This window comes from Rhynchophorus ferrugineus, unplaced genomic scaffold, assembly GCF_030347505.1.
Source record: "Rhynchophorus ferrugineus isolate W39M unplaced genomic scaffold, kcgeb_rfMv2 rfM7, whole genome shotgun sequence".
NCBI classification, from domain to species: domain Eukaryota; kingdom Metazoa; phylum Arthropoda; class Insecta; order Coleoptera; family Curculionidae; genus Rhynchophorus; species Rhynchophorus ferrugineus.
Genome location: NW_027472586.1, coordinates 329,756 through 352,925, shown reverse-complemented (window position 1 = coordinate 352,925; position 23,170 = coordinate 329,756). Strand labels below are relative to the sequence as shown.

The window sequence follows — 23,170 nt, the reverse complement described above, 5'->3', positions numbered from 1 at the left end:
CAGTTAAGGCAATAAATAGGTCGATCATTCTAATTCTTTATGCTGTTATTTTTAGTACTACAATTCCAGTCATGTAGGTAAACATGATGGTTTCTAAGTTAGTTACTCGTAAGATAACATAAGTAAGAATAATTATTAATAATAATTAGTAACTCGTAAGAATAAGTATTTAAAAATATTTCCTTGACGACTGTAGATAACCAGACATACATCGGTTGATTCGAATTCAACAGCGGCGGCTGTGGATTTGATTAAAAGACGTCTAACATGTAAATCAGTGGCCGAGTATCGGTTTCCGTGGGATTTGTAGTGAAATTTCGCATCGATTACAAGGAACTGAATACAGATGTGCGAGAAACTGCGAATGTTCTTCGATTTTAGAAGTGTAGGCACGCAATACAAGATTAAAACTGGCCAGCGATTTAAAACAGCGGCGATCATCGCTGTGTGCGTAGTGTGGGACCAATTTTATTAAGTCGGCCGTAATCAACTCTTGTCCCACCTCGGCCCGCACACATCCCGAGCAAGAACGCACCGCACCACGGCCAGCCAATCGCTCAGTTTACTATCGCGTTGGCTCTACGACAGCGGCGCTAACAGGTGTGTAGTGTTACTTGTAGTCGTCGCGTCAAGAAAAACGCAGTTTTCATCATGACAGAGACGGTGGTGAACGTGCAGGAGGCGCCCAACAATAACGCGCCCCCCAGCAAGGGTCCCGCTGCGGACCAGCCCCTGGCCTGGATCAACATCAACGTGGACTACTTCAAGACCACCCCGGGGTTGCTGAAAGTCGCGGAATTCGTAAGTAGATTTCCCTCGAAACATATGTGAGGTTTCCGCGGCACGTAGGTAATTTGCGTAAGGCGGGCAGTTTGTTGACAAAACAAAACCAAGTGAGCGGACATTTCGCCGCGACAAGGAGTCCGGCCGATTGGAGAGCAAGAAAACAAGGCATTTCAACGATTTGTACAGGGTGTTTGCGAATAATCGGTGCGTAGTTCTATCGACTTTGGTGTTTGTACATCAGACGGACGTGCGATGATTCAGGATAGGATAGTTGTTATTATCACACTACTCATTCGTTTGTAATTGTTGGTGGTGATTCAATTGTTTTCTCAGCTTATCCGAATGGTTTGTCTGCTGTCTCGTGCTTTGCGAATTCATAAAGTCATCATATTAAAATTATAGCTTCGCGGATTTCTGATTTTATAATCAAGTCCGTTTGTTTTTCTTCTAAGGAGATTGTGTATTGTTTCTTTTCTGTTTATTTATCTAGCCTTCTTTGATATATAGGGTTACTGTATATTATTGATGAGTGTTTTACAAACTATCTATTCTATTCTCCAACAGTAAAATTAAATACTTAAGATTGAAAGTTTACTTGTCAATGTATTTTTAACAATGTAAAAAACTGAATATCGTGTACTCACTAGATTTTTGTGACTAGAAATTAACGAACAAGATGATTGCATAAGGCAGAAGGAATATTATTCGTGGATTACTTTCAAATCAGTAAAATAACTCAATTTATGGTTGTAGATCAACAAATGCAAAAAGATCCTTTTTGTTTATACTGTTCTCTTCATACAGATGAAGAGAAAGCATTGATAATATTAAGGAAACTTTGTTCGAATTATATTTTTATGTAGGTTTTGAAATGTTCAACTATACATTAAAAAAACGACAAGAAGCCGGCTTGGTGGCGCAGTGTAAAGGCGATAGTCCTCCTACTGTTGCGATAGCCGCGGGTTCGAATTCTGCTGGGGCATAGAAATGTTATTTTCTACAGGTAATAAATATTTTTGAGATATAGGTAGAAAGTATGTAGTAAATTTAGGCAAAAAGTTCATGTTTTTAAAACAGCAACGTTAGAATAATATTACTGTATTTTGCATAACCAAAGGAAATAGCTAAAAAATCCCATTTACTGAGTGTATACGTGTAAAAAGTTGTTTAAAATTACAGAAAAACAATTAGGTCCCAAACTAAGTTGATATCTTAACATTTTATCGATACGAGGGTTAGGTTGGAACTATTGAAAATGGAAAAATTTAGTTAGCCATGTACAATCAATTAGTACAATTTGAAACACATTAAGTTACCACCTAAATAACCTAGATATTCTAGTCTTCAAGTGACATCTGTCAACGTTTATGTTTAAACGGTATGGTGGATTTAGTTAAACAATTGTTATTGCATTATTTGACTACCTGACACATTTACAAAAATATTATTTAAGGATTTAAATTTATGTTAGGTATGAAATAAAATATTAACGGTAAAATTATTAGCCGTACTGACGTTTTATGTTTTTAAATGTTTCTATTTATCTAGAAAGTTGGGCCTTGATAGATAAGATAATGAAACAATGAAATGAATAAAAAATATATTGAAATCACTATTGTCGTAAAAAAAAGCATCATCATTTTTTTTTTGATATACATAGTCGTGAAAATTTACAGTTTTTACCATTTTCTACTTTTTTACCATTTATTGCTGTCATTTTTGTTAAAATAACCGAAAATTTTCAGGATTTATAAAGAATTTTACATAGAACGGAATGATTTTATAATAATGTTAATAAAACTTTCGGTGTTTTCATTACGCGAGTGAGTATTTCTGGTTATGTCGAATACCTTAAAATTATGAATTTTAAGCAGTTTAATACATTTTCGTTTCTGTCACCCCAGAATGCACATATTTTGATAGTTTTATTTTCACTCGAGACGTATTGCCACTTGTTCTATGTATAGTCATGATTTTCAAGTTTTTTTTGTTGTAATTTTCGTTCAAATAGTTTCAGGTTCATACAGATTACAGGAATTATAAATAATTTTACGTTGAATCGTATGGTAGTACAATAATTTTTATGCAAAGTTTTGATTTTAAGTTATACAATGAAACTAGGGAATATATTCCTGTTAATCCCAATCTATGGAAAGATTATGCTGCCTGGACTCTTTTAATTCAAGGAAGGAAAATTTACACATCCAAATTTTCACATCCAATTCTTTCTTTAAAATAGTATTTATTTTCCACCATGACGTCACTGTTCTTATTGTTACCTTTCCTAGAATCGACGTCGCCTATGAGGGGTTTATTTCTGTACGTTTACCACCTCGGTCAGCCTTATCAACGCCATTTCCATTCGTCGTGGCCGCTTTATCTTCGTCTAAAATCTGAATTCGCATACACCTGAATCGATATCAGAACTTTCCCGACTTACCTTGACTGGTCCCGTTCGTTAAACATTCATAGATTTCGACATTCCGCCAGCCAGCCTGCAATCATTCGCTTATTATCATTTATTAATGTCGTTTCCTTCGATGTTGAGAAACGTTAAGTGATCGGAATTTCGGAGGAAAAACCGGAAAGTTCTCTTTGCGTTAATGTGCGTTTAAATGTTTCCATTTCGGTGGTCGATCTATCTGATGTGGACTGATCACACCATGTCAATATCATTAAGGTCTCATTAATTATAGATAATTTATATTCACAGCATATTTTCTAAGTATTAAACAATACAGTCAATAAATCAGTGGAAAAACGACGTTCCAAAAGATTTAGGGTGTATATTATTCTTCCGCATTCAACCACCTGTTTATCAATAGTCATATGTAACAGTGTGAGATTTACTTCTTATTGTTGACGTTTGACAGCCTAATGCAAAACCAATTTCTGAAGGCGCTGAATGAATACTATCAATAATTCTGTTTAGGACTCCTATTTTATTTACAGATTTTCGCGCATTTACATAGTAATTAAATTTAGTCTTTTTAGCAGTTTTCAAGTTTTTTATTGTCATTTTCTATCAAATAATTGCAGGCTAATGAAAATTACAGGGCTTTTTACGCTTATTCGAATGGTAGTATAATAATTGTTATACAACTTTTAGTTTTTAAGTTATTCAACGAAAAAGGAGTGAATTTTGTTTTGTCGCATATCTTTAAAACAAGATATTCTACAGCAATTTAACATAGATTTTCGTTTCTTTCGTACCAAAATACATATATTTCGAAAATTTTATCTTTATCCGAGAGGTGAAAAATATGTAAAATACTTTTTCCAGTAGTTCAAAATTTGTGATGTTTGGTCATTTTCAATGTTTTTTGCTGTCATTTTTGTTTACATCAACATAGGTTATGTTGACATATTTCCAAAAATGAGTAGATTTCTGTTTGGGTAGCCTAACTTAAAAACTATAAATTTTAAAGCAATTTAACAAGAATTTTCGTTTATTTTACCTCAAAATACCTATATAACGAGAGTTTTATCTATATCCGAGAGGTGAAAAATATTAGTACGTTTTTCATGTATATTAGTCGTGAAAATTTGCAATTTTTGGTCATTTTCAATGTTTTTTGCTGTCATTTTTGTTTACATAAACATAGGTTATGTTGACATATTTCCAAAAATGAGTAGATTTCTGTTTGGGTAGCCTAACTTAAAAACTATAAATTTTAAAGCAATTTAACAAGAATTTTCGTTTATTTTACCTCAAAATACCTATATAACGAGAGTTTTATCTATATCCGAGAGGTGAAAAATAATAGTACGTTTTTCATGTATATTAGTCCTGAAAATTTGCGATTTTTTGTCATTTTCAATGTGTTTACTGTCATTTTTGTTCAAATTATCATAGGTTAATGAAAATTACATGGATAATAGAGAATTTTAAGCTGAATAGAATGATGATATAATAATTTTTATACAGCCATCAGTTTTTAAGTTATAAGATTAAATACATATTTTCAAAAATGAGTAGATTTCTGTTCGTGTCTTGTAACTTAAAAACTATAAATTTTAAAGCAAATTAACAAGAATTTTCGTTTCTTTAGCCTCAAAATACCTATATAACGAGAGTTTTATCTATATCCGAGACGTGAAAAATTTTAGTACTTTTTCCCTATATATAGTCGTGAAAATTTGCGCTTTTTGGTCATTTTCAATATTTTTGCTGTCATTTTTGTACAAATAATGACAGGCTAATGAAAATTACAGGAATTATAAAGAATTTTGCGCTAAATCGAGTAGTGGTAAAATATATTTCAAACAATTTTCAGTTTTTAAATTATACAATGAATAGTATATTTTCGAAAGGTCAATTGGATATTTGTTTATGTGATACATCTTAAAAGATATCGCCCATAGAGCAATTTAAGGTAGATTTTCGTTTCTTTCACATCAAAATAGGTATATTTTGATACTTTCGCCTTAATCCAAGAGATCAAAAATGTTGACACTTTTTCCACTTATATAGTCGTGAAAATTATCGATTTTTCGCCATTTTGGAGTTTTTTACCGTCATTTCCGTTCAAATAACCGTAGGGTAATGGCAAGTGCAGAGATTATAAAGAATTTTACGCTGAATCGGATGGTGGTATAATGGTTTTAGAAGAATCCATAATTTTTAAGTTATTCAATGAAAATTGTGTACAAAACTTCTATCTTTAATTTTTGTAATTTTGGAACATAATAAAATGGTGACTGGACAACTTAAAATAAAAATAGAAGCATTAAATATATCAAAAAGAAAAGAATATTTAAAAATACGTTACAAAGCAATAGTGATATGATATTAAACACTGAAGATAGGTTGCTAGTAGTTGAAAAAGAGTTTTATGGGTTTATATATGATTTATTAACTTCTCCAATCATCAGTAAACTTATTCCATCCTTGAAAACAGTTCAAACAGCCTTTATTTTGATTCAGGATGGTACTAAACCCAAGTTTTATCCACAATATGGTCCAATGTTTCAACAAAATACTACTCACGTTACTTGACGGGGTCCTCCAATACACAGAAACATTTTCTGTAGATAAGGCTATGGTTTTTACATTATTCAAGACCACAAAACCTTAACCAGTAACACAAAGACTACTGCATTATCCAGTTTGTCATTCTTACGTAAACTTGCCAGCGATATGATTAAGTATAACAAAAACATGTGTTATAACTGAAAATAAAACTGTTGCACTTTTGGTTTGGTGTTTCGGCACACGCTACCACGAGTTTTTCGATATATCTCGGTTATTTGCAGTTTATTTGCGGTTATTGTTAAAAACTAGTCGAAAATATCCGCTAAGTAGATATATCCAAGGACAAATATATTTTAAAAAATGTAAACAATGGCAACTGATAAATGGTACGGTAATCTCGGCTGAGAAAACTTATTGTTGTTATTTTTGTCCAGAACAAGTCAAATAAACACCTAGGTGTTGGTCAGATTACTTTGATTAAGATTAGTGTACGTAGGCGTAAGGAATAGGTCTACGACTGTGTTGAAAGTATAACAATACAGGCGTGAAAAATAGTTTAGCACCATTTTTTAATCAATATTTTAAATACACAGGGTGTGCAACATTAACGAAATAATATTTTGCCCCTGCTCAAACACAGGGGCTGTATTTTTAGGCTTGAGACTTACACGGTCACTAACATCTGAACTACGGGAGTCCGGGTTCACGTCGCATTGATTGACTAAAACTACTTACTACTTAAGATCTTCTTACTAATGTTCATCAAGACTTTTAAAATTTCTCTCAGTTTTCAACAATATGCCCAATGGACAATAAGTATTTAATGTGATTTATATTATAAAATAAACATTGTATAACAGATCAATTCAGTAAGTGATCTTCTAGACAATCTTATTTTAATTACCATCCAAAAATATTCTAAATACTAGTTGTCTATTGATTTTGTTGATAATGTGGAACAACTTAGAAATGCTATTCAAGATTATTATTTAATTAATTACATCTTACAGAAGATATGCTTAGTGAAGTCTTAATTTATAAATTAATATATTAGTACTGTTCTGTTGTATATACACACAAGCAAGGATTGTATGAGATTAGTCAGTCACTAGTATCAGTATATAGTTCCCAAATTAAAATAAAACTAAACTACTTAAGCTACAGTTAAGAATACACTTAAGCGCTATAAAAGTTCGTGTCATTTGGTTCGCTTCAATCTTCTGTTTTCCAGCATGTTGTTCAGTAGCTGTATTGCTTCCACGTTGTTGTCATTTAGCAATCATATTTCATGTTTTAACGTGAAATCTTGGATCACTTCACCTATTTATTTGATTTCGAGGTCATCGTGTAGCTCTTCGTTGGTTACGTAGCGAGAAGCATTGGGTAATTAATCGTAGAACTTCGTTTTGGCTGCATTGGATTACTAGTTGATTTGATGCTTTTGTGCAGTTCCATATTTGCATCTCATACATCCAAATTAGCTTTATGGTTGACTAATAAACCAATCTCTTTGATTTTAGGTCAAGTTGAGAGTATTTTCCGACTAATCAGTACAGTTTCTTGACTATGAGTCTAATCTGCTCTACTTATTAATCTGTTTACATTATGTTGAACCTACCATAGATATAGATGCCGAGGTATCTAGCTGATTCTGCTTGAGGAATCGGGCATCAATCATGGTCAAGTGATATAATTAGGTTTTTGTCATTTCGCTGCAACGCAACGTGGACAGATTTGGAGCTATTAATATGTATTTTCCAGTCTTTAGTCCATTTGTAGGTTAACTTTTGCCGTGATGGGTGTGTCATCGGCAAATGTTCCAAATACTGTTTCTTTCGTTGTTGAAAATGCCCCTTCATAGGAGACTGTAAATTATCTTTCAGACATATATTATTCCAGCAGTCGACAGTAATTCCGCGATATCAATTCCTAATTTGTAGATTAATCCCAAATGGCATATCCAGTCTAAAGCTTGTGATATGTCCAGGAATATTGCAAGGCAGTATTTCTTTTCCTCGAATACCTTTTCGACAACCGCTGTTCTCAAACAGGCATTAAATAATGTATGTGAACATGATGATTGCTTTTCATGGCAGCTCTTTCAATAACCCAGATGAAATATCATCAATTTCAGGAGTCATTTTAGGATTGTGGTTGTTGTCTATTTCTGTTGCAACGTCCATTGGAGAGATTTTGTTATAAATGTATGTGAAACGCTGTCGAAGACAGTGGTTGAAGCCGTGAAAAATAAATGTGGATGTATCTATTACTGAAATGTGCCTCTTTGTAATGTGTACGCGAATACCATGACTAACCGTCTTTAATAGTGGAACCTAAAAAAAGAAATATATTTTTACTAGCGACCCGCCCCGGCTTCGCACGGGTGCAATGTTGATACTAAATTAAATACACTACAGAAAAAATATGAACGTTGTATATAAAAACATAGCGGCCCGCTCCGACTTTGCACGGGCATAAAATATATATGCCTATGTCACTCAATGAAAACATGATTAAAATCGATCCAGTATTTTTGGTTCATTCATTACTGCCCTGCACGCATTAAATTTGGAGTAAAACAATTCCTCTTCCCCTATACTTACTATGAAGATTTCCTGCTATCTTTGGAATATCTAAATTCATACAATTTTTATTACATTACACATTTTTAAACGCAAATTTTAAATTTGTAATATCTCCGAAAATATTTGTTTAATTTACATGCTGTAAGGAACCATATTGATCTATATTAATTGCACACTGTATTTAAGGTACTTAATTCGATAAGGATTAATGCCGTATTGCTTAATTACTTAATTAATATAATTAAATAAGCCATTTTCTCACGTAAAAAGTAAACAATAAAAATGGTTAATGTGGGTTATCCCTAAAAGATAAACATATACCATCGCGGACTTTTTTGTAGACCTTTTTATGGTGTACAATACTGTAGTACATTAATTTGATCTAACTCGTAGGGTTAGGCAGCGTTTTTGCTAATTGCTAAATAAGCCTAAAAAAATAGGTTAATTTACGACATCACGTTAGAAACCTCTAAAATTAGCAATGTTGCCTTAGTATATTATGCATGTATTATACATATAAACCTTCCTCTTGAATCACTCTATCTATTGAAAAAAACCGCATCAAAATCCGTTGCGTAGTTTTAAAGATTTAAGCGCACATAGGGATATAGGGACAGAAAAGGCGACTTTGTTTTATACTATGTAGTGATTAGGAGTTGTAATGAAAAATGTGTAATGTGCTAAAGTTTTGTCGCGGAGTGTATTAAAATTATTTGTCATACGAACTTGGGCTTGTAGCTGTAAGGTTCTAACGTCAGTGCTGGTCAAGACAAATAATAAAGACCGTAAGAAACGTGACGCAAGACGCCATAACCAGCCGAGACCGTTAGATCCGAGGCAGGCAGTACTTGCAGTCTGGCGATTTTTACAGTTTAGCCTCGAATTAGTGTCGCCGGTCTAAGACGTCAAGTGCGCGAGAGCAGTATATCACCGAGAAACCTCGGAAACGAGGCACCTGCCGATTATGATCTGGTTTTCGGCCCGTCCTGACCCGAATAGTTCCGCATACCGAAAAAAATGCGTGATATTCGTACATTCCTCACGATATCACGCGCATAACTTAAAATGCACAAGGCTAAATATGTCGACGGCTTACTGCGACGTACTTCCTATCGTGATGCGCCGGTACTACTTCCTGCCCATCGACCCACCTGCTGTAACCGGGTCAGCGTGGTACCGTTGAAGATGGGTCTTCACTTTCTCTTCGTGGGACTAACGCATAAGTTGTTGGTCGTCTGATAAATCGCTGTATTTATTCCACTATAACTTATTTATGATTATTTTATGCGTATATATACAAATATTTATTTACTAATAAGGTATTGAGCCACCATTTACTTTTAAAATAGTTGCAATTCTTCGCGGAATACTCTCAGAATGGTTTTCAGTGAAATGTTGTTCTATTTTTGTACCAAAACAACCACCAATACTGTTTCTCACTCTCCTTGCTACTTCTCAGAATCACTGTCAAGTCATGGCTCCAGTAGTAATGTATTCACACTCAGAAGAGAAGCCTGCCCACCTGTGAAACTTTATAACACATATATTGAATAATCAGATGACGTCAAAAACTTTGGTATGGCGCAAACACATATGGGCTAAAAGCAGACAATTGGACTGAAGGCTCCGGATCATGTACTGGCTCATCGGATCCAAGTCATAGCCGTCAGACGCTAGTAAAATGGCCATCTATAAAACTATACGTAAATGTAAAAAAAAACGATCAAACAATAAATATGGGTACCTAAAGTTGCATTTACGAACCATGAAGGAAGAAATTGATTTATACAACAAGAACTTTCAAGTCAGACTAGACCAACACATTAACCAGTTAGCCGTTATAGTGTAGGGAGTGGGCAGTCTAAGATACTCTGGCCTCAAGAGAAATAGTATACCAGATCTACCTTCAAGATTCGCAGACGGAAGATGAGGATGACATCAATGCAGTGCATAACACAGCTAAAGATATATCTACCGATGAAGATCTGACAACATATTAGATTATTGTTTCAAAGAAACAGATTGCTAGGTAGCAGGATATGCTATAAAAACTTCTCAACTTCTTCGTTGGCCATGGAAGATGTTTTATAATATTCTGATGCAATTCAAACCAAGACTGAACATTTGTGGATGTGTTTATGGGGGATTGTCATCTTGTACAATGGCAGTGTTCGGGTGCAATATGCTAGTCACAGTAAGAACTTCATCATTGAGGATGTCGAGATATAAATTCGCAGTAATTCGGCCAGAGATATGAATAGATTCTATCCCATGATCCCAGGATGGACCTGTCCTTGTAAAAGTAAAATATATATACAAGACTGAACTTTTCACCGTCAAAATAATTAAGTTTTCATAAAATAATTAGTATATAAGTAATATTTTACTCAAATGTAACTTAAAGCTCATAAAATAAACAAACAATCATCTGTATGATGGGTTGGAGAAAAAACAATTTCAGTTTTCTTCAATAGGTGGTCTCATGTTAGACAAAAAGCTGAGCAGATTATATTCAAAGTCAAAAAATGTACTGGTTAGTCGGAAGATACTCCTAATTTGACCTAAAATCAAAGAGATTGGTTGATCAGTCAATCATAAAGCCAATTTGGACCTATGGGGTGCAAATATGTATGAAATAAAGTTCTACAATTAATTGCTAATGCTTATCGCTACGTAACCAACGAAGAGATGCACGATGATCTCAAAATTAAATGGATATTCGAAGTGATCCAAGATTTCGCCTTAAAACATGAAAATAAGGTTGGCAACACGCAGGAAATCAGAAGATTGAAGCGAACCAAACCACACGAACTTGTTTAGTGTTTAAGTGTATCCGTTTTAGTGTTACCTTGAGCTTAAGTAGTTTAGTTTTATTTTGATTTGGGATATACTCAGTATGTATAATCCCGTACTCGCGTTGCTTGCGTATTAATACAGGTACAACAAAACAGTAGTAAATTCATGTGTAAATTAAGATTGTATTAATTAAGTTGTAATTGTAATTGTCTAATGTTTTGCCAAAAAAAATCAAATTACTTTTTGGATAGACCTATATTTTAACACTCTTTTATTATATATTTAATTTAACATCTAGTTAACTAAACCACATATATTAATAAAATATAACGGACACATTGAATTCTATACGTGTTTTGCCAATAAAAAGATCAAGGCCGACTGTGATGGACACAAAACACATAAACTACACAATTTCGAGCTGCCGTTCTTAATTACGTCGGTTTCTCTTAATGCCAAGTCCTGATATTTCGTTATCTAACGCGTCGCCGGTTTAATTTAAGACCTGGAACTGTCAGAAAGTCATTCTTCAGCTTCAGGTGTCGTCTAGAACCGGCGATTCTAAAATTAGTCCAAGCCCGCCGGAGAATAATGTTTTTTCTGGATTTTGGTATCAAACAAGTTGGCGTCCGGTTGAGGATGTTCCTCCAGGTCCCGATAAAAATAACCTCAATACACTCGGCAATTATTTACGATGTCCTCTCGCTGATATCCGCGGGTTGGCTTCAGTTCGATTGACGCCAACGCCAAGTTATACGATTTTTCGTATAAATCGTAAAACGTGCGACTATTTATATTAAATCGAATATATGTTCGAATAAAAGTTTTATTCTGTTGTTAGATGGAGTGATTAACTCACCTCTGTCTGGCATATATCATGTGGATTTTGAATAGAGCTATGTATATGTAAGCTTAACATATTACCATTTTCGATGTGCGAGAAAAGATAAAATCTAAAAATAAAATCTAAATACCAATATCACATTAACAAGATAATCAGCTTCAATATTTGAACAATAGTGTCAATAAAGTTAATAAAATTAGGTTTATGTATTTTTTAACTAAAAAACTTAACTTTTAATGTATGGTATATTATAGAAAATTAATATTACTAGCTAATTGGACATTAAATTTTATCTAAAACCTATTATTTTTAGCGGTGTATTATTCTTAATTAAATTAGACTTTGATTTTTTATAATTCGACTTCAATATTTTATTTCTAGTCCTGATTTCTGTTTATGTTTCTGTTACATACTGCCAATTTCGTTGAAATAATAGTATGTTAATGAAAATTACAAGAATTATCGAGAATTTTACGCTGAACTAAAATTATATAATGAAAAATATACAAAATATATTATTATACATACATTCATTATATTATACAAAAAATGTATGAATTTCTGTTTCTGTCATGTATCTTAAAAGTTATAGATTATAGAGCAATTTAATATGGATTTTCGTATATTTCACCAAAAAATACATGTATTTTATAAATTTTATCTTCATCCGAGAGATATAAATTTTTGGGGCTTTTTTCCATATGTATAGTCGTGAAAATTTGAATATTTTTGTCATTTTCAAGTTTTTTGTTGTCATAATAAAAATTAAAGAAATCTAAAGAGTTTTAGACAGACACTGAGTCCAATGGCATTATAATCATGTTTCTAGAACAATTAGTTTTTGGAGTTATACAATAATTCAACCCTTTTTAGCCTCTTGCAATTGTTTTCTCTCTATTTTGTATTCATTCTTATTGGTTCAACAATTTGCCCAATGGTCAAAAAGAATTTCTTTAGTTCTTAATTAATTATCATTATATACGTGACATGTAGAAGATTACTTCAGTAAGTCGTTCCTGGTGGATAATATGTTATTCTAAAACTTGCTCTAAAATCCACATATGTCGCTTAATCAGCTAGCAGCAGGTTCATTGAGTTACTATGAGGAATTATACTCGCTATTGATTCTAGAGGGATATATATTACTCTGTAGTACTTCATTAGAAACGTAGTAAGGAACATCGACAATGGCACGCAATAAGTTGTTTTGAAACTTTGAATGATGCCTATTGTATTTGCTAACAGTACCTGAAAGTTGGATTCGTGGGTCCAAATAAACCTAAGTATTAATTTGTACAACAATGTCTCGTTATCTGAGGATACATTCGATAAAATGACATGCATAAAACTTTCTTATGGTGAGATCAAAAACCAGATAACAGGTCAATTGAAAAGTCCCCAGCCTACCATAGTAAAACACATTTTTTTGCCAAAATTAGTTTTTTTATTCAACATAATTCCCTTCAAGGGTGATAATACACTGATTATAGCGACCCTCCCAATTTTCGAAGCCATTTTTGAAGTACGATTTGTCCTTTGCTTCAAAATAGCCCTCAGTTTCGTCGATCATCTCTTCATTCGACGAAAATTTCTTCCCAGCGAGCATTCTTTTGAGATCTGAGAACAGGAAATAGTCGCTGGGAGCTAGATCTGGAGAATACGGTCGATGCCATCGTTTCCACTGACTTGTGACACGATGCATTGTCTTGATGAAGAGGCACTTTCTTTTTCTTCAAATGCGGCCGTTTTTCTGCGATTTCGTTCTTCAAACGGTCCAACAACGCTGTGTAATAGTCGCTGTTGATGGTCCTTCCTTTTTCAAGCCAGTCAATGGAAATTATTCAATGCGCATCCCAAAATACAGACGCCATTACCTTTCTAGCCGACTGTTGCGTTTTCCCACGTTATGGAGCGGGTTCATCGTGTGCAGTCCACTCGGATGACTGTCGATTGGACTTCGGAGTGAAATTATGAAGTTTTCCATGTTTCATCCATTGTCACATATCGACGCAAATACTTGGGGTTATTACGCTTGATCATCCCCAAACACTGCTCCCAATCATCAACTCGTCATTGTTTTTGGTCAAAAGTCAAAAATTTCTCATATCTAAATATTCGTGAATGATATGATGTACACGTTCAGTTGATATCTTTAGAGTGTCTGCTATTTCATTCAATATTAATTTACGGTCATTCAAAATCATTTTGTGGATTTTTTAAAATGTTTTCGTCAGTAACAACGTCTTTTGGGCATCCACTGCTTTCATCGTCTTCGGTGCTCATTTAACCACGTCTAAACTTAAGCATACCAATCCTTGACGGTTGATTTTCCTGGGGCAGTGTCCGGAAACTCGGCACCAAGCCAAGTTTTTGCTTCAACTGTATTTTTTCCTTGAAAAGCGATATTTTATCAACACGCAAAATTCCTTTTTATCAATTTTTTTCACAATAACAACAGCTGCTTCACTCAAAATACTATAATTCACAAACTAATGATTCGACAGCTGTCAATTTTATACACGCCATTAACATGTCTGGTTTAAAATAATATTAAAACAATTATACCATATCTATACGTGATAACAAACACAAAAAGCTATTTTTAAAAGAGGATTTCTTTACAGACTTGTTTTATTGCGAATTAATATCCTTAATTACAATATCTCAATGTTATTTAGCCATATTTGTTTCTCGAAGGTGTACAAATTGTTTTCTTCACAATACCAACGCTGTCGGAACCCGTCCCTAGTTCGATCGCGGCTACGTAACAGTTCTGACGTAAGGCTCGAGAATTGTCCATGTATGTGTACATCTGTGTCTTGCATACTCCTACTGGACAGAAACGGTGAATAATATAAATGTGTATGAGATGCGGTGGGCGAGGTTTGCCCACCACATCGGATTTAACCTTACTTTACCATCGTTTAGCTCGGTTTCCTCGTCATTACTAAAGATATCCGAAATATGTCAGACGTCGTTAATTAGTAACAATGTTATTTTTAAATAGTGATCAAAATATTTTTTCATTTGGCCGAATAAATAAGGTTTATGTTGTTCGGTTGTCGGTCGTTTGGTTTGTTAATTGGTTTATTTTTCTGAATCAGATCTGTTTTCGCACAAATAAAGTCCATTCACAGAACATATGTTTGATACGCCTTCCTTACAAGAATTAGAACCTTCATATCATTATTCGTTTCAGATTAATGGTAAAGATTTATGAGCTCGAAGAAATGCTTCATATTATAGGATGTACAAATAAGTTTTGAGAGTTTTTTTTTATAACTTTGAAGGTCTATGCGAAGAATTTGATGATGAGATTGTATTGATCGTTACATACGGATTTCCAGTTTTTGTCCTTTTCATAAAAAATGTGATGTTGGGGCAAATAAAACAAGTGGTAGTAGGAAAGAGCAATATCTTGCGGATACGATGAGTGGTATAGGGCTTTCCAGCTGATTATTTACATGTAGGTTATCACGGATTCGTCAAAAATGACTAATGCATTCTTATTTATAACAGTCAGTTTATTTCTTGAAAAAGTTCTCGTCCATGTAAATGTTAAAGAAAATGTTTATAAGTCATAAACGTAATACATTTCTGTGTTGCTCGCTAATTACCCACATTTTAATATTGACTATTATAGTGACTAATATGTGTTGTTCATTAGTCCATATAAAAGACATTGAAAGAATATAAATTGTACGGCTCATGATTGGATGCTGTCTGGAGATCATATCAGAATGTTGGATTCAAATTTTGAAATTCAATGGAACAAGAGTCTTGAATATAATCAAAAGAATTTTTGTTTAAGATTTTGTATAATGTAAAAACTTCACTGTACTAGATCAAATGGTTTTATACTCTTTAATCTTCAGTCTAAACTATCGTTATCTAGGAGCTGGAGGACCTCAACATTAATGTGCTGATGTAGCCACTGTTCATGTGCTTGGGCATGGTTCTTGATAACTTCACTGTTACGCGTGTATCATGGAGCATTAATAATACCACGCAGTGCCCTCCGTTGGGATCTTTGTATAATATTTCTATTGTTTTGGCTGGTACAACCCCAGAGATGAACACCAAAAGTTCACACTGGCCAAACAAAAGCTTATTGTATAAAGACAGGGCTGACTATCTATCCAATAACCAGTACATGTTTTTGTACCTCAGATTGAGTTCTTCATATTTTTTATTAACATGTGGCTTCCATCTGAGTTTAACAGTAAGAGTCATACCAAGATATGTGGATGGCACAGCGAAAAACTTCGATAAAGATATCAAGATAATCAAAAAAAGATCAGGGGCGCGGACAGCTGCGGCCGACCACTAACAGGTTAATTGAAAAATACCCGGCCTGACACATAGATGGTGCTATTAGAATTAAATCCATATGTTTATTAATTAACCCTAACTCTTAAAAGATGCGTGTTTCAATTTGACAGGTGTCGGATCATTAGTTTGTGAATTATAGCAATTTGAGTGAAGCAGCTTTTGTTATTTTGAAAAAAAATAGAAAAAGGAATTTCGGGTGTTCATAAAATATTGCGTTTTGAAGGGAAAAAATACAGTTGAAGCAAAAATTTGGCGTGATACCGAGTTTCCAGACACTGCCCCACGAAAATCAACCATCAAGGATTGGTATGCTAAGTTTAGACGTGGTGAAATGAGCACCGAAAACGGTGAACGCAGCAGACGCCCAAAAGAGGTTTTTACCGACTAAAACATTTTAGAAATCCACAAAATGATTTTAAATGACCGTAAATTGAAATTGAATGAAATAGCAGACACTCTAAAGATATTAACTGAACATGTACATCATATCATCCACGAATATTTGGGTATGAGAAAGCTCTGTGCAAAGTGGGCGCCACGCGAGCTCACTTTTGACCAAAAACAACGACGAGTTGATGATTCGGAGTAGTGTTTGAGATGATGAGAAGATGATCAAACGTAATAAACCCGAGTGTTTACGTTGATATATGACAATGGATGAAACATGGCTCCGTCATTTTACTACGAAGACCAATCGACAGTCATCCGAGTGGACTACATACGATGAACCCGCTCCAAAGCATGGGAAACCCAACAGTCGGCTGTCAAGGTTATGGTGTCTGTGTTCTGGGATGCGCATGGAATAATTTTCATTATTCACTTTGAAAAAGGAAGAACCATCAACAGCGACTATTAAATACCGTTATTGGACCGTTTGAAGGACGAAATCGCCGAGAAACGGTCGCATTTAAAGAAAGAGAAAGCTGCTTCACCAAGACAATGTACCATGTCACAAGTCAGTGAAAATGATGGCAAAATCCATGACTTGGGCTTCGAATTGCTTTCTCACCCACCGTATTCTCCAGATCTGACTCCCTGTTCTCAGATCACAAAAGAATTCTCTCTGGCAAGAAATTTTCGTCGAATGAATCGGCAATCGCCGAAACTGAGGCCTATTTTGAAGCAAAAGACAAATCGTACTACAAAAATAGTATCGAAAAGTTGGAGGGTCTCTATAATCAGTGTATCCTTTGAAGGGAATTATGTTGAATAAAAAAAACTAATTTTGCCAAAAAAATGTGTTTTACTGTGATAGGCCGGGATCTTTTTAATTGACGTGTTAACTGTGCTGACATTTAGAGTAGATTTAGTAAAGTCCTACGGGACCGCCTATCAATTACGGATGATTTTGAGTAGAGATCAGTTTATCAAGGTAATCCTGCAATGTGCTGAATGTGAAGTGACAAAGGACAGTGATGTCATAGAGAAACTCTTCGTCGAATTTCCGCTTTTATAACTGTGACACAGATGATTTTAATTTAAAGTCATAATAACGCGAAACTTGAATGAAAACAAGACACAAATAGATTCGCCTCGAATCAGACCCGCGAGATTAATATCAGTCGCGGGGACTGCGATAAATTACAGAAATAAAATCGCTATTTCAAGCTCACTTGGACGCGGCGTCATTGAAAAATCTCCATATCAATAATATCGAAGGAAAACTGGTAATTATACGATGACAAAATAGATTGAGCTTCACGTTCACCGCGTTTTTGCGATTGCTCTGGCGCGGATCCAAGCGGTTTTGTCGACGAATATAGCTCAGATGATGACGGTTTTTTTTTGGGTCACTGATTATTAGTAAGCTCTATAGGAGAGGTATGACTCAAACAGGTTTAAGTTACTGCACAAAGCACAGAGGAATTAGAAGTGTATCTCCCATGTTATTACCTGTGAACAAATTTAGCATTCATTTGCCACCAGAGGGCGCGAGTGACAACAAGAGTAGCGGGAAACTTTTTTATTTTATTAATAATAATAGCAGTAATAAAAATAGTAAAAATAAAAATGCAATAAAAGTTTAAAAATACATTTTATTTAAATATATGTTACATTTACATTGCAAATATTATTTCAGAGAAGATTTCTTATAATTTTGTATGTTTAACATTAACAATATATTTAACATTTATAACAATATAACAGATTTAACACAAAACTTTTAATATAAATTTAAATATACAAAATTTAGTAAAATATTGAATATGGAACATTTTATATTTTCTTAAATATAACTCGTAAAATACACAGTACAGTACAATATATATGTTGAAGACTAATTATTTTGAAATGTCTTTTTAAATCTTTTTTTTGCGAAATATTTATTGTAAGTATATAATTGTAAGTCATCCATATAAGCTGTGTTATATTTAGATGTTGCAATCAAAAATGTCTCATTCTTACATTTTGCTATTCTGTTCACATTCTTCTTCTACCAAAACAAACAGCACCTAGCTATTATCCTTCTAATCACGCCTTGTTGAAAGTGCTCAATACAGTTGATTGAAATATAGAAACACAGGCATTTAGTGATATAAAATATTGGGCAAACTGCTTGTTAAGTTAACTTTTGTGCATAATCTGCGGATTAAATAGTACAGTCGAGATATCATTTATTTACCAACAAAGTAAAAGAAGTCTCTGGCTTTGTCAAATTACATCTGCCATACTGTGCCGGGCTTTAAAATGGAGGTTTGTTATATTTTACAAATCAGTCACATATAATTAACTTTATAAAAGACTTACAATTTAAATAACCACTGGAAACCGTATCCCTGTTAAGCAATTCTCTTCCACATTTCGGTTTGTAGTCTGTGTAAAATGTACATTGCAAACCCTTTTGCTCTTATTTAAGACATCACAAGAGATTCCCATCAGTTTTTCATTATTTATTGCTAAAATCGATACTACATCCTTGGACGCAATACCTGAGATGTCTTAAGATTTAAACAAATCATTTTAACTAAAAAGGAACCATAAAAACACAGTTAATAATATAAGATTATTTAACACGTAAGTTTATAAGTTTGTTACGTTTTTTATATTAAAAAGTGCTCCAATTCGAAAGAGACGCTTTCAACAAAAGCTTTGTCGAAAACAATTAAACCAAAATCCTTTGTATATAAATCAAATTGTTTCTACAGGAAGTATATAATAACCAAAATAGTCCAAAATATCCAGTACCTTTTTGATTATTTCTTGACTTTTTGGTGTTAGTTTGGTTAGAACATTTGTCAAATCACCTAGACTAGGTAGCGGACCCCGGGGTCTGAAGCGTTCCTTATTTTCAATTATTGTTTCTTTATTCCTATTTTTCCTCATACGGGTTGCACCTTTACTTGGCCTACCCATTGTAATACTTAGTAAATTAGTTGCGCAATTTATTGAGTAAATATCTAACTCTAAAAAGAGAAAAATAAAATAGAGTATGGTAAAATAAGTATTGCTTGATAAGATCAGTTGGTAGTAGTTAAAATAATGTTGTAAATAGATAAATAGGTTTAGGTAACTATTAAGCTAAATTGTGTGTACATATTTTATTTTAAAACGTTTTTTTTTGTGTGTTAAAAATCTAAGTCGTTTCAATTTTTTTGTTAAAATTATTTTATTAAAAGATACTTTACACTGTGAAGTGTGCGACCTTCAGTGTTCTATTGATGGAACACCGAGATACCTTTTTCTACAATCATTATACATCTTATTAATCCATCTCGGGGATACCGTGTCAAGGTTAACGTCAGCCATACCCTTAAAAGCTGATGCGAACTGAAATAATATACTTGACGTGGATCCAGAAAGGAATTATTTGTCATGGCCTGTTTAAATCAATCGATCCGAACCGTAATAATTAATATAAAAACTACACCGACCAATAAGAACGATACAAGAAATGTACCGTACTGGAAAGTCGTTAAAACAGATCATAATAATTCATGAACGGCCATTTTTGCATAATTTATATAGATAGAATTACGAAAAAGCGTTTTGTAGGTAAATTATAGCAGTCGCGGTCGTTGAAACGGCTTGTTAATGAGGGAAAGAAAGGTAGATTGCGTTAACCTCTGGGTACGCGAAGTCAAAACTGCAATTAACAAATACCCTTTTAATTGGTAGTTAAAGTTAGTCGGTCGAGTAAATTCTTGTTTGCTATAAGAAATATTGTTAACTGTCTGTTAAATAAATTTGGATAGTTTTTTTAATGAATATCATTGAATAATGTCATATTATATAAGGGATTTCCCTTTTTTCTGGTAGTATTTAACTTTCACGTATTTTTAAATGGGTCAGACCATTTGCATGGTATTGATCAGAAAAAGTAACCATCAAAAGGTGCAATGTCTGGTGAATACGGTCGGTGAACCAAGAACTTCCATTTGATTGTTTCTGTTTCAAGACTCATCTCAAAATGCATTCAACCATATTGCCTGAGGATGGGAATCTGAACTAAAATTATTATCAATATAGTCTAGTATTCGTTGTTTTACTTCAACTATATTTTTTTTATTAAAATTAATTTTCTAATAATTGTTATGTTGTGTGGATATCTTCATTTATAGAATACCATGGAATGGTGATAATACCCAAGAGAACATTCTTTTCTAACAAGCTTTTACTATATTAACATTAAATTTTGTTGTACTTCCACAAAGTTGTACAAGCAGCCGAAATAAAATAATTCAGAGCCGGCTTGGTGGCGCAGTGGTAAAGGCGATAGGACGGTCCTGCTACTGTTGCGATAGCTGCGGATTCCAATCCTGATGGGGAATGGTCGTAAACTTTTGTTTGTGATTGTTTAAAATTTGTGATTGTCCTTGATAAAATCCGACAAGGAAAATGATCCCAGTCACGCAAATAACCAGGCTGGGTAAGACCGGATATCTTCTAGGATGATTCCTAAGTCGGTAGGCTTAATGCTGAGAACCGTGGTTCGGAACCCACGTTAAACTATAGGTCCAGTCGAAATAAACCTTTAGTTGGTAAAAGGAGACTTTTAATATAATTCAGAAGGATCAAGGGTATAACAAAGATGGACTTATACTTGGAGGAAGAATTTTGTACATGGATGAAGAGAAAATAGATACTAAACACACTACTATGTCGTAAAAAAGAATTTTTTTATTATATATACACTTTAATACTATTACATTGTAATTTATACATTATTTAAAGGTTTGAAGACGTGTATAATGGTGTTATCATCTATTTATTATTGTGTTATTATGTGTTATGTTGTGTATGAAGACTTAACCATATAATTATGTAATTTATCAAGTAATTTAACATACTATAGAAAAAAACACACTTCGACCTAATTTTCTGTTAATTAATCATCACTTAATGAACGAGAAAGTCCCCAGAGGAAGTAACAGGGGTTAAATGATACGAACTTGGGACGCATCGTAAAAATACGCACATCGTTGCTAGATTGCCGTAGTTGTGCTTCAAAGAAAGGTATCATTCTCTTGTAATGTTTATTTCAAGAACGGTCTGTGGCCAAATTATATTTAGAATGGCTTAGTCACAAGTCAAAAATTACAGGATTATTTTTATCGAATGTTTTAGGGGGAAACGAGTTAAAACGAATAAAACAAAATCATAAAGCAGTCATAGAAGTTGATATGAGAAAAGGTGACAATAACATTATGTATATTTGATTACTATTTAACTCACATATCTTAAAAACTATACATTCCGAACTAATTTAACGAGAATTTTCGCTTATTTCACCCCATATTATGAATATACATATATTTTAAAAGTTTCTCTGTGTCCGAGAGTCCTTTTTTATATACATGTAGTCATGAAAATTTGTGAATTTTGGCCATTTGCAATGTTTTTGCTGTCATTTTTGTTCAGATTATCATAGGTTAATGAAATTAACAGGGATTATAGAGAATTTTAAGCTGAATCGAGTGATGGTATAGTAGTTTTTATACAACGTTTAGTTTTTAAGTTATATGATGAAAAACCTATTTTCAAAAAATTAGTAGATTACTGTTTCTGACACATAACTTAAAAACTATAAATTTTAAAACAATTTAACAAGAATTTTCGTTTTTTTCACCTCAAAATACTTATATAATGAGAGTTTTATCTATATCCGAGAGGTGAAAAATTTTAGTACTTTTTCCATATATATAGTCATGAAAATTTGCGATTTTTGACCATTTGCAATCTTTTTGCTGTCATTTTTATTCAGATTATCATAGATTGATGAAATTGACAGGGATTATAGAGAATTTTAAGCTGAATCGAGTGATGGTATAGTAGTTTTTATACAGCCTTTAGTTTTTGAGTTATATGATGAAAGACCTATTTTCAAAAAAATAAGTAGATTACTGTTTCTGACACATAATTTAAAAACTATAAATTTTAAAACAATTTAACAAGAATTTTCGTTTTTTTCACCTCAAAATACTTATATAATGAGAGTTTTATCTATATCTGAGAGGTAAAAAATTTTAGTACTTTTTCCATATATATAGTCATGAAAATTTGCGATTTTTGACCATTTGCAATATTTTTGCTGTCATTTTTGTTCCGATTATCATAGGTTAATGAAATTGACAGAGATTATAGAGAATTTTAAGCTGAATCGAGTGATGGTATAGTAGTTTTTATACAGCCTTTAGTTTTTAAGTTATAGGATGAAAAACATATTTTAAAAAAATTGGTAGATTACTATTTGTGACACATAACTTAAAAACTATAAATTTTAAAGCAATTTAACAAGAATTTTCGTTTCTTTCACCTCAAAATACTTATATAATGAGAGTTTTATCTATATCCGAGAGGTGAAAAATTTTAGTACTTTTTCCATATATATAGTCATGAAAATTTGCGATTTTT

At 33.2% G+C, this 23,170-nt stretch overlaps 1 protein-coding gene across 1 annotated transcript in view; it reads left to right on the top strand.

Moving 5' to 3' along the window:
• The first annotated feature begins 369 nt into the window (after positions 1 to 369).
• LOC143199797 (plasmolipin) overlaps positions 370 to 23,170 on the top strand; it is a 32,266-nt gene continuing 9,465 nt past the window's right edge. Inside the window, exon 1 of the mRNA XM_076409899.1 lies at positions 370 to 801. Within this exon, the coding sequence (XP_076266014.1) occupies positions 652 to 801 (150 nt within the window). The 5' untranslated portion in view covers positions 370 to 651. The remainder of the gene's footprint in view (positions 802 to 23,170) is intronic.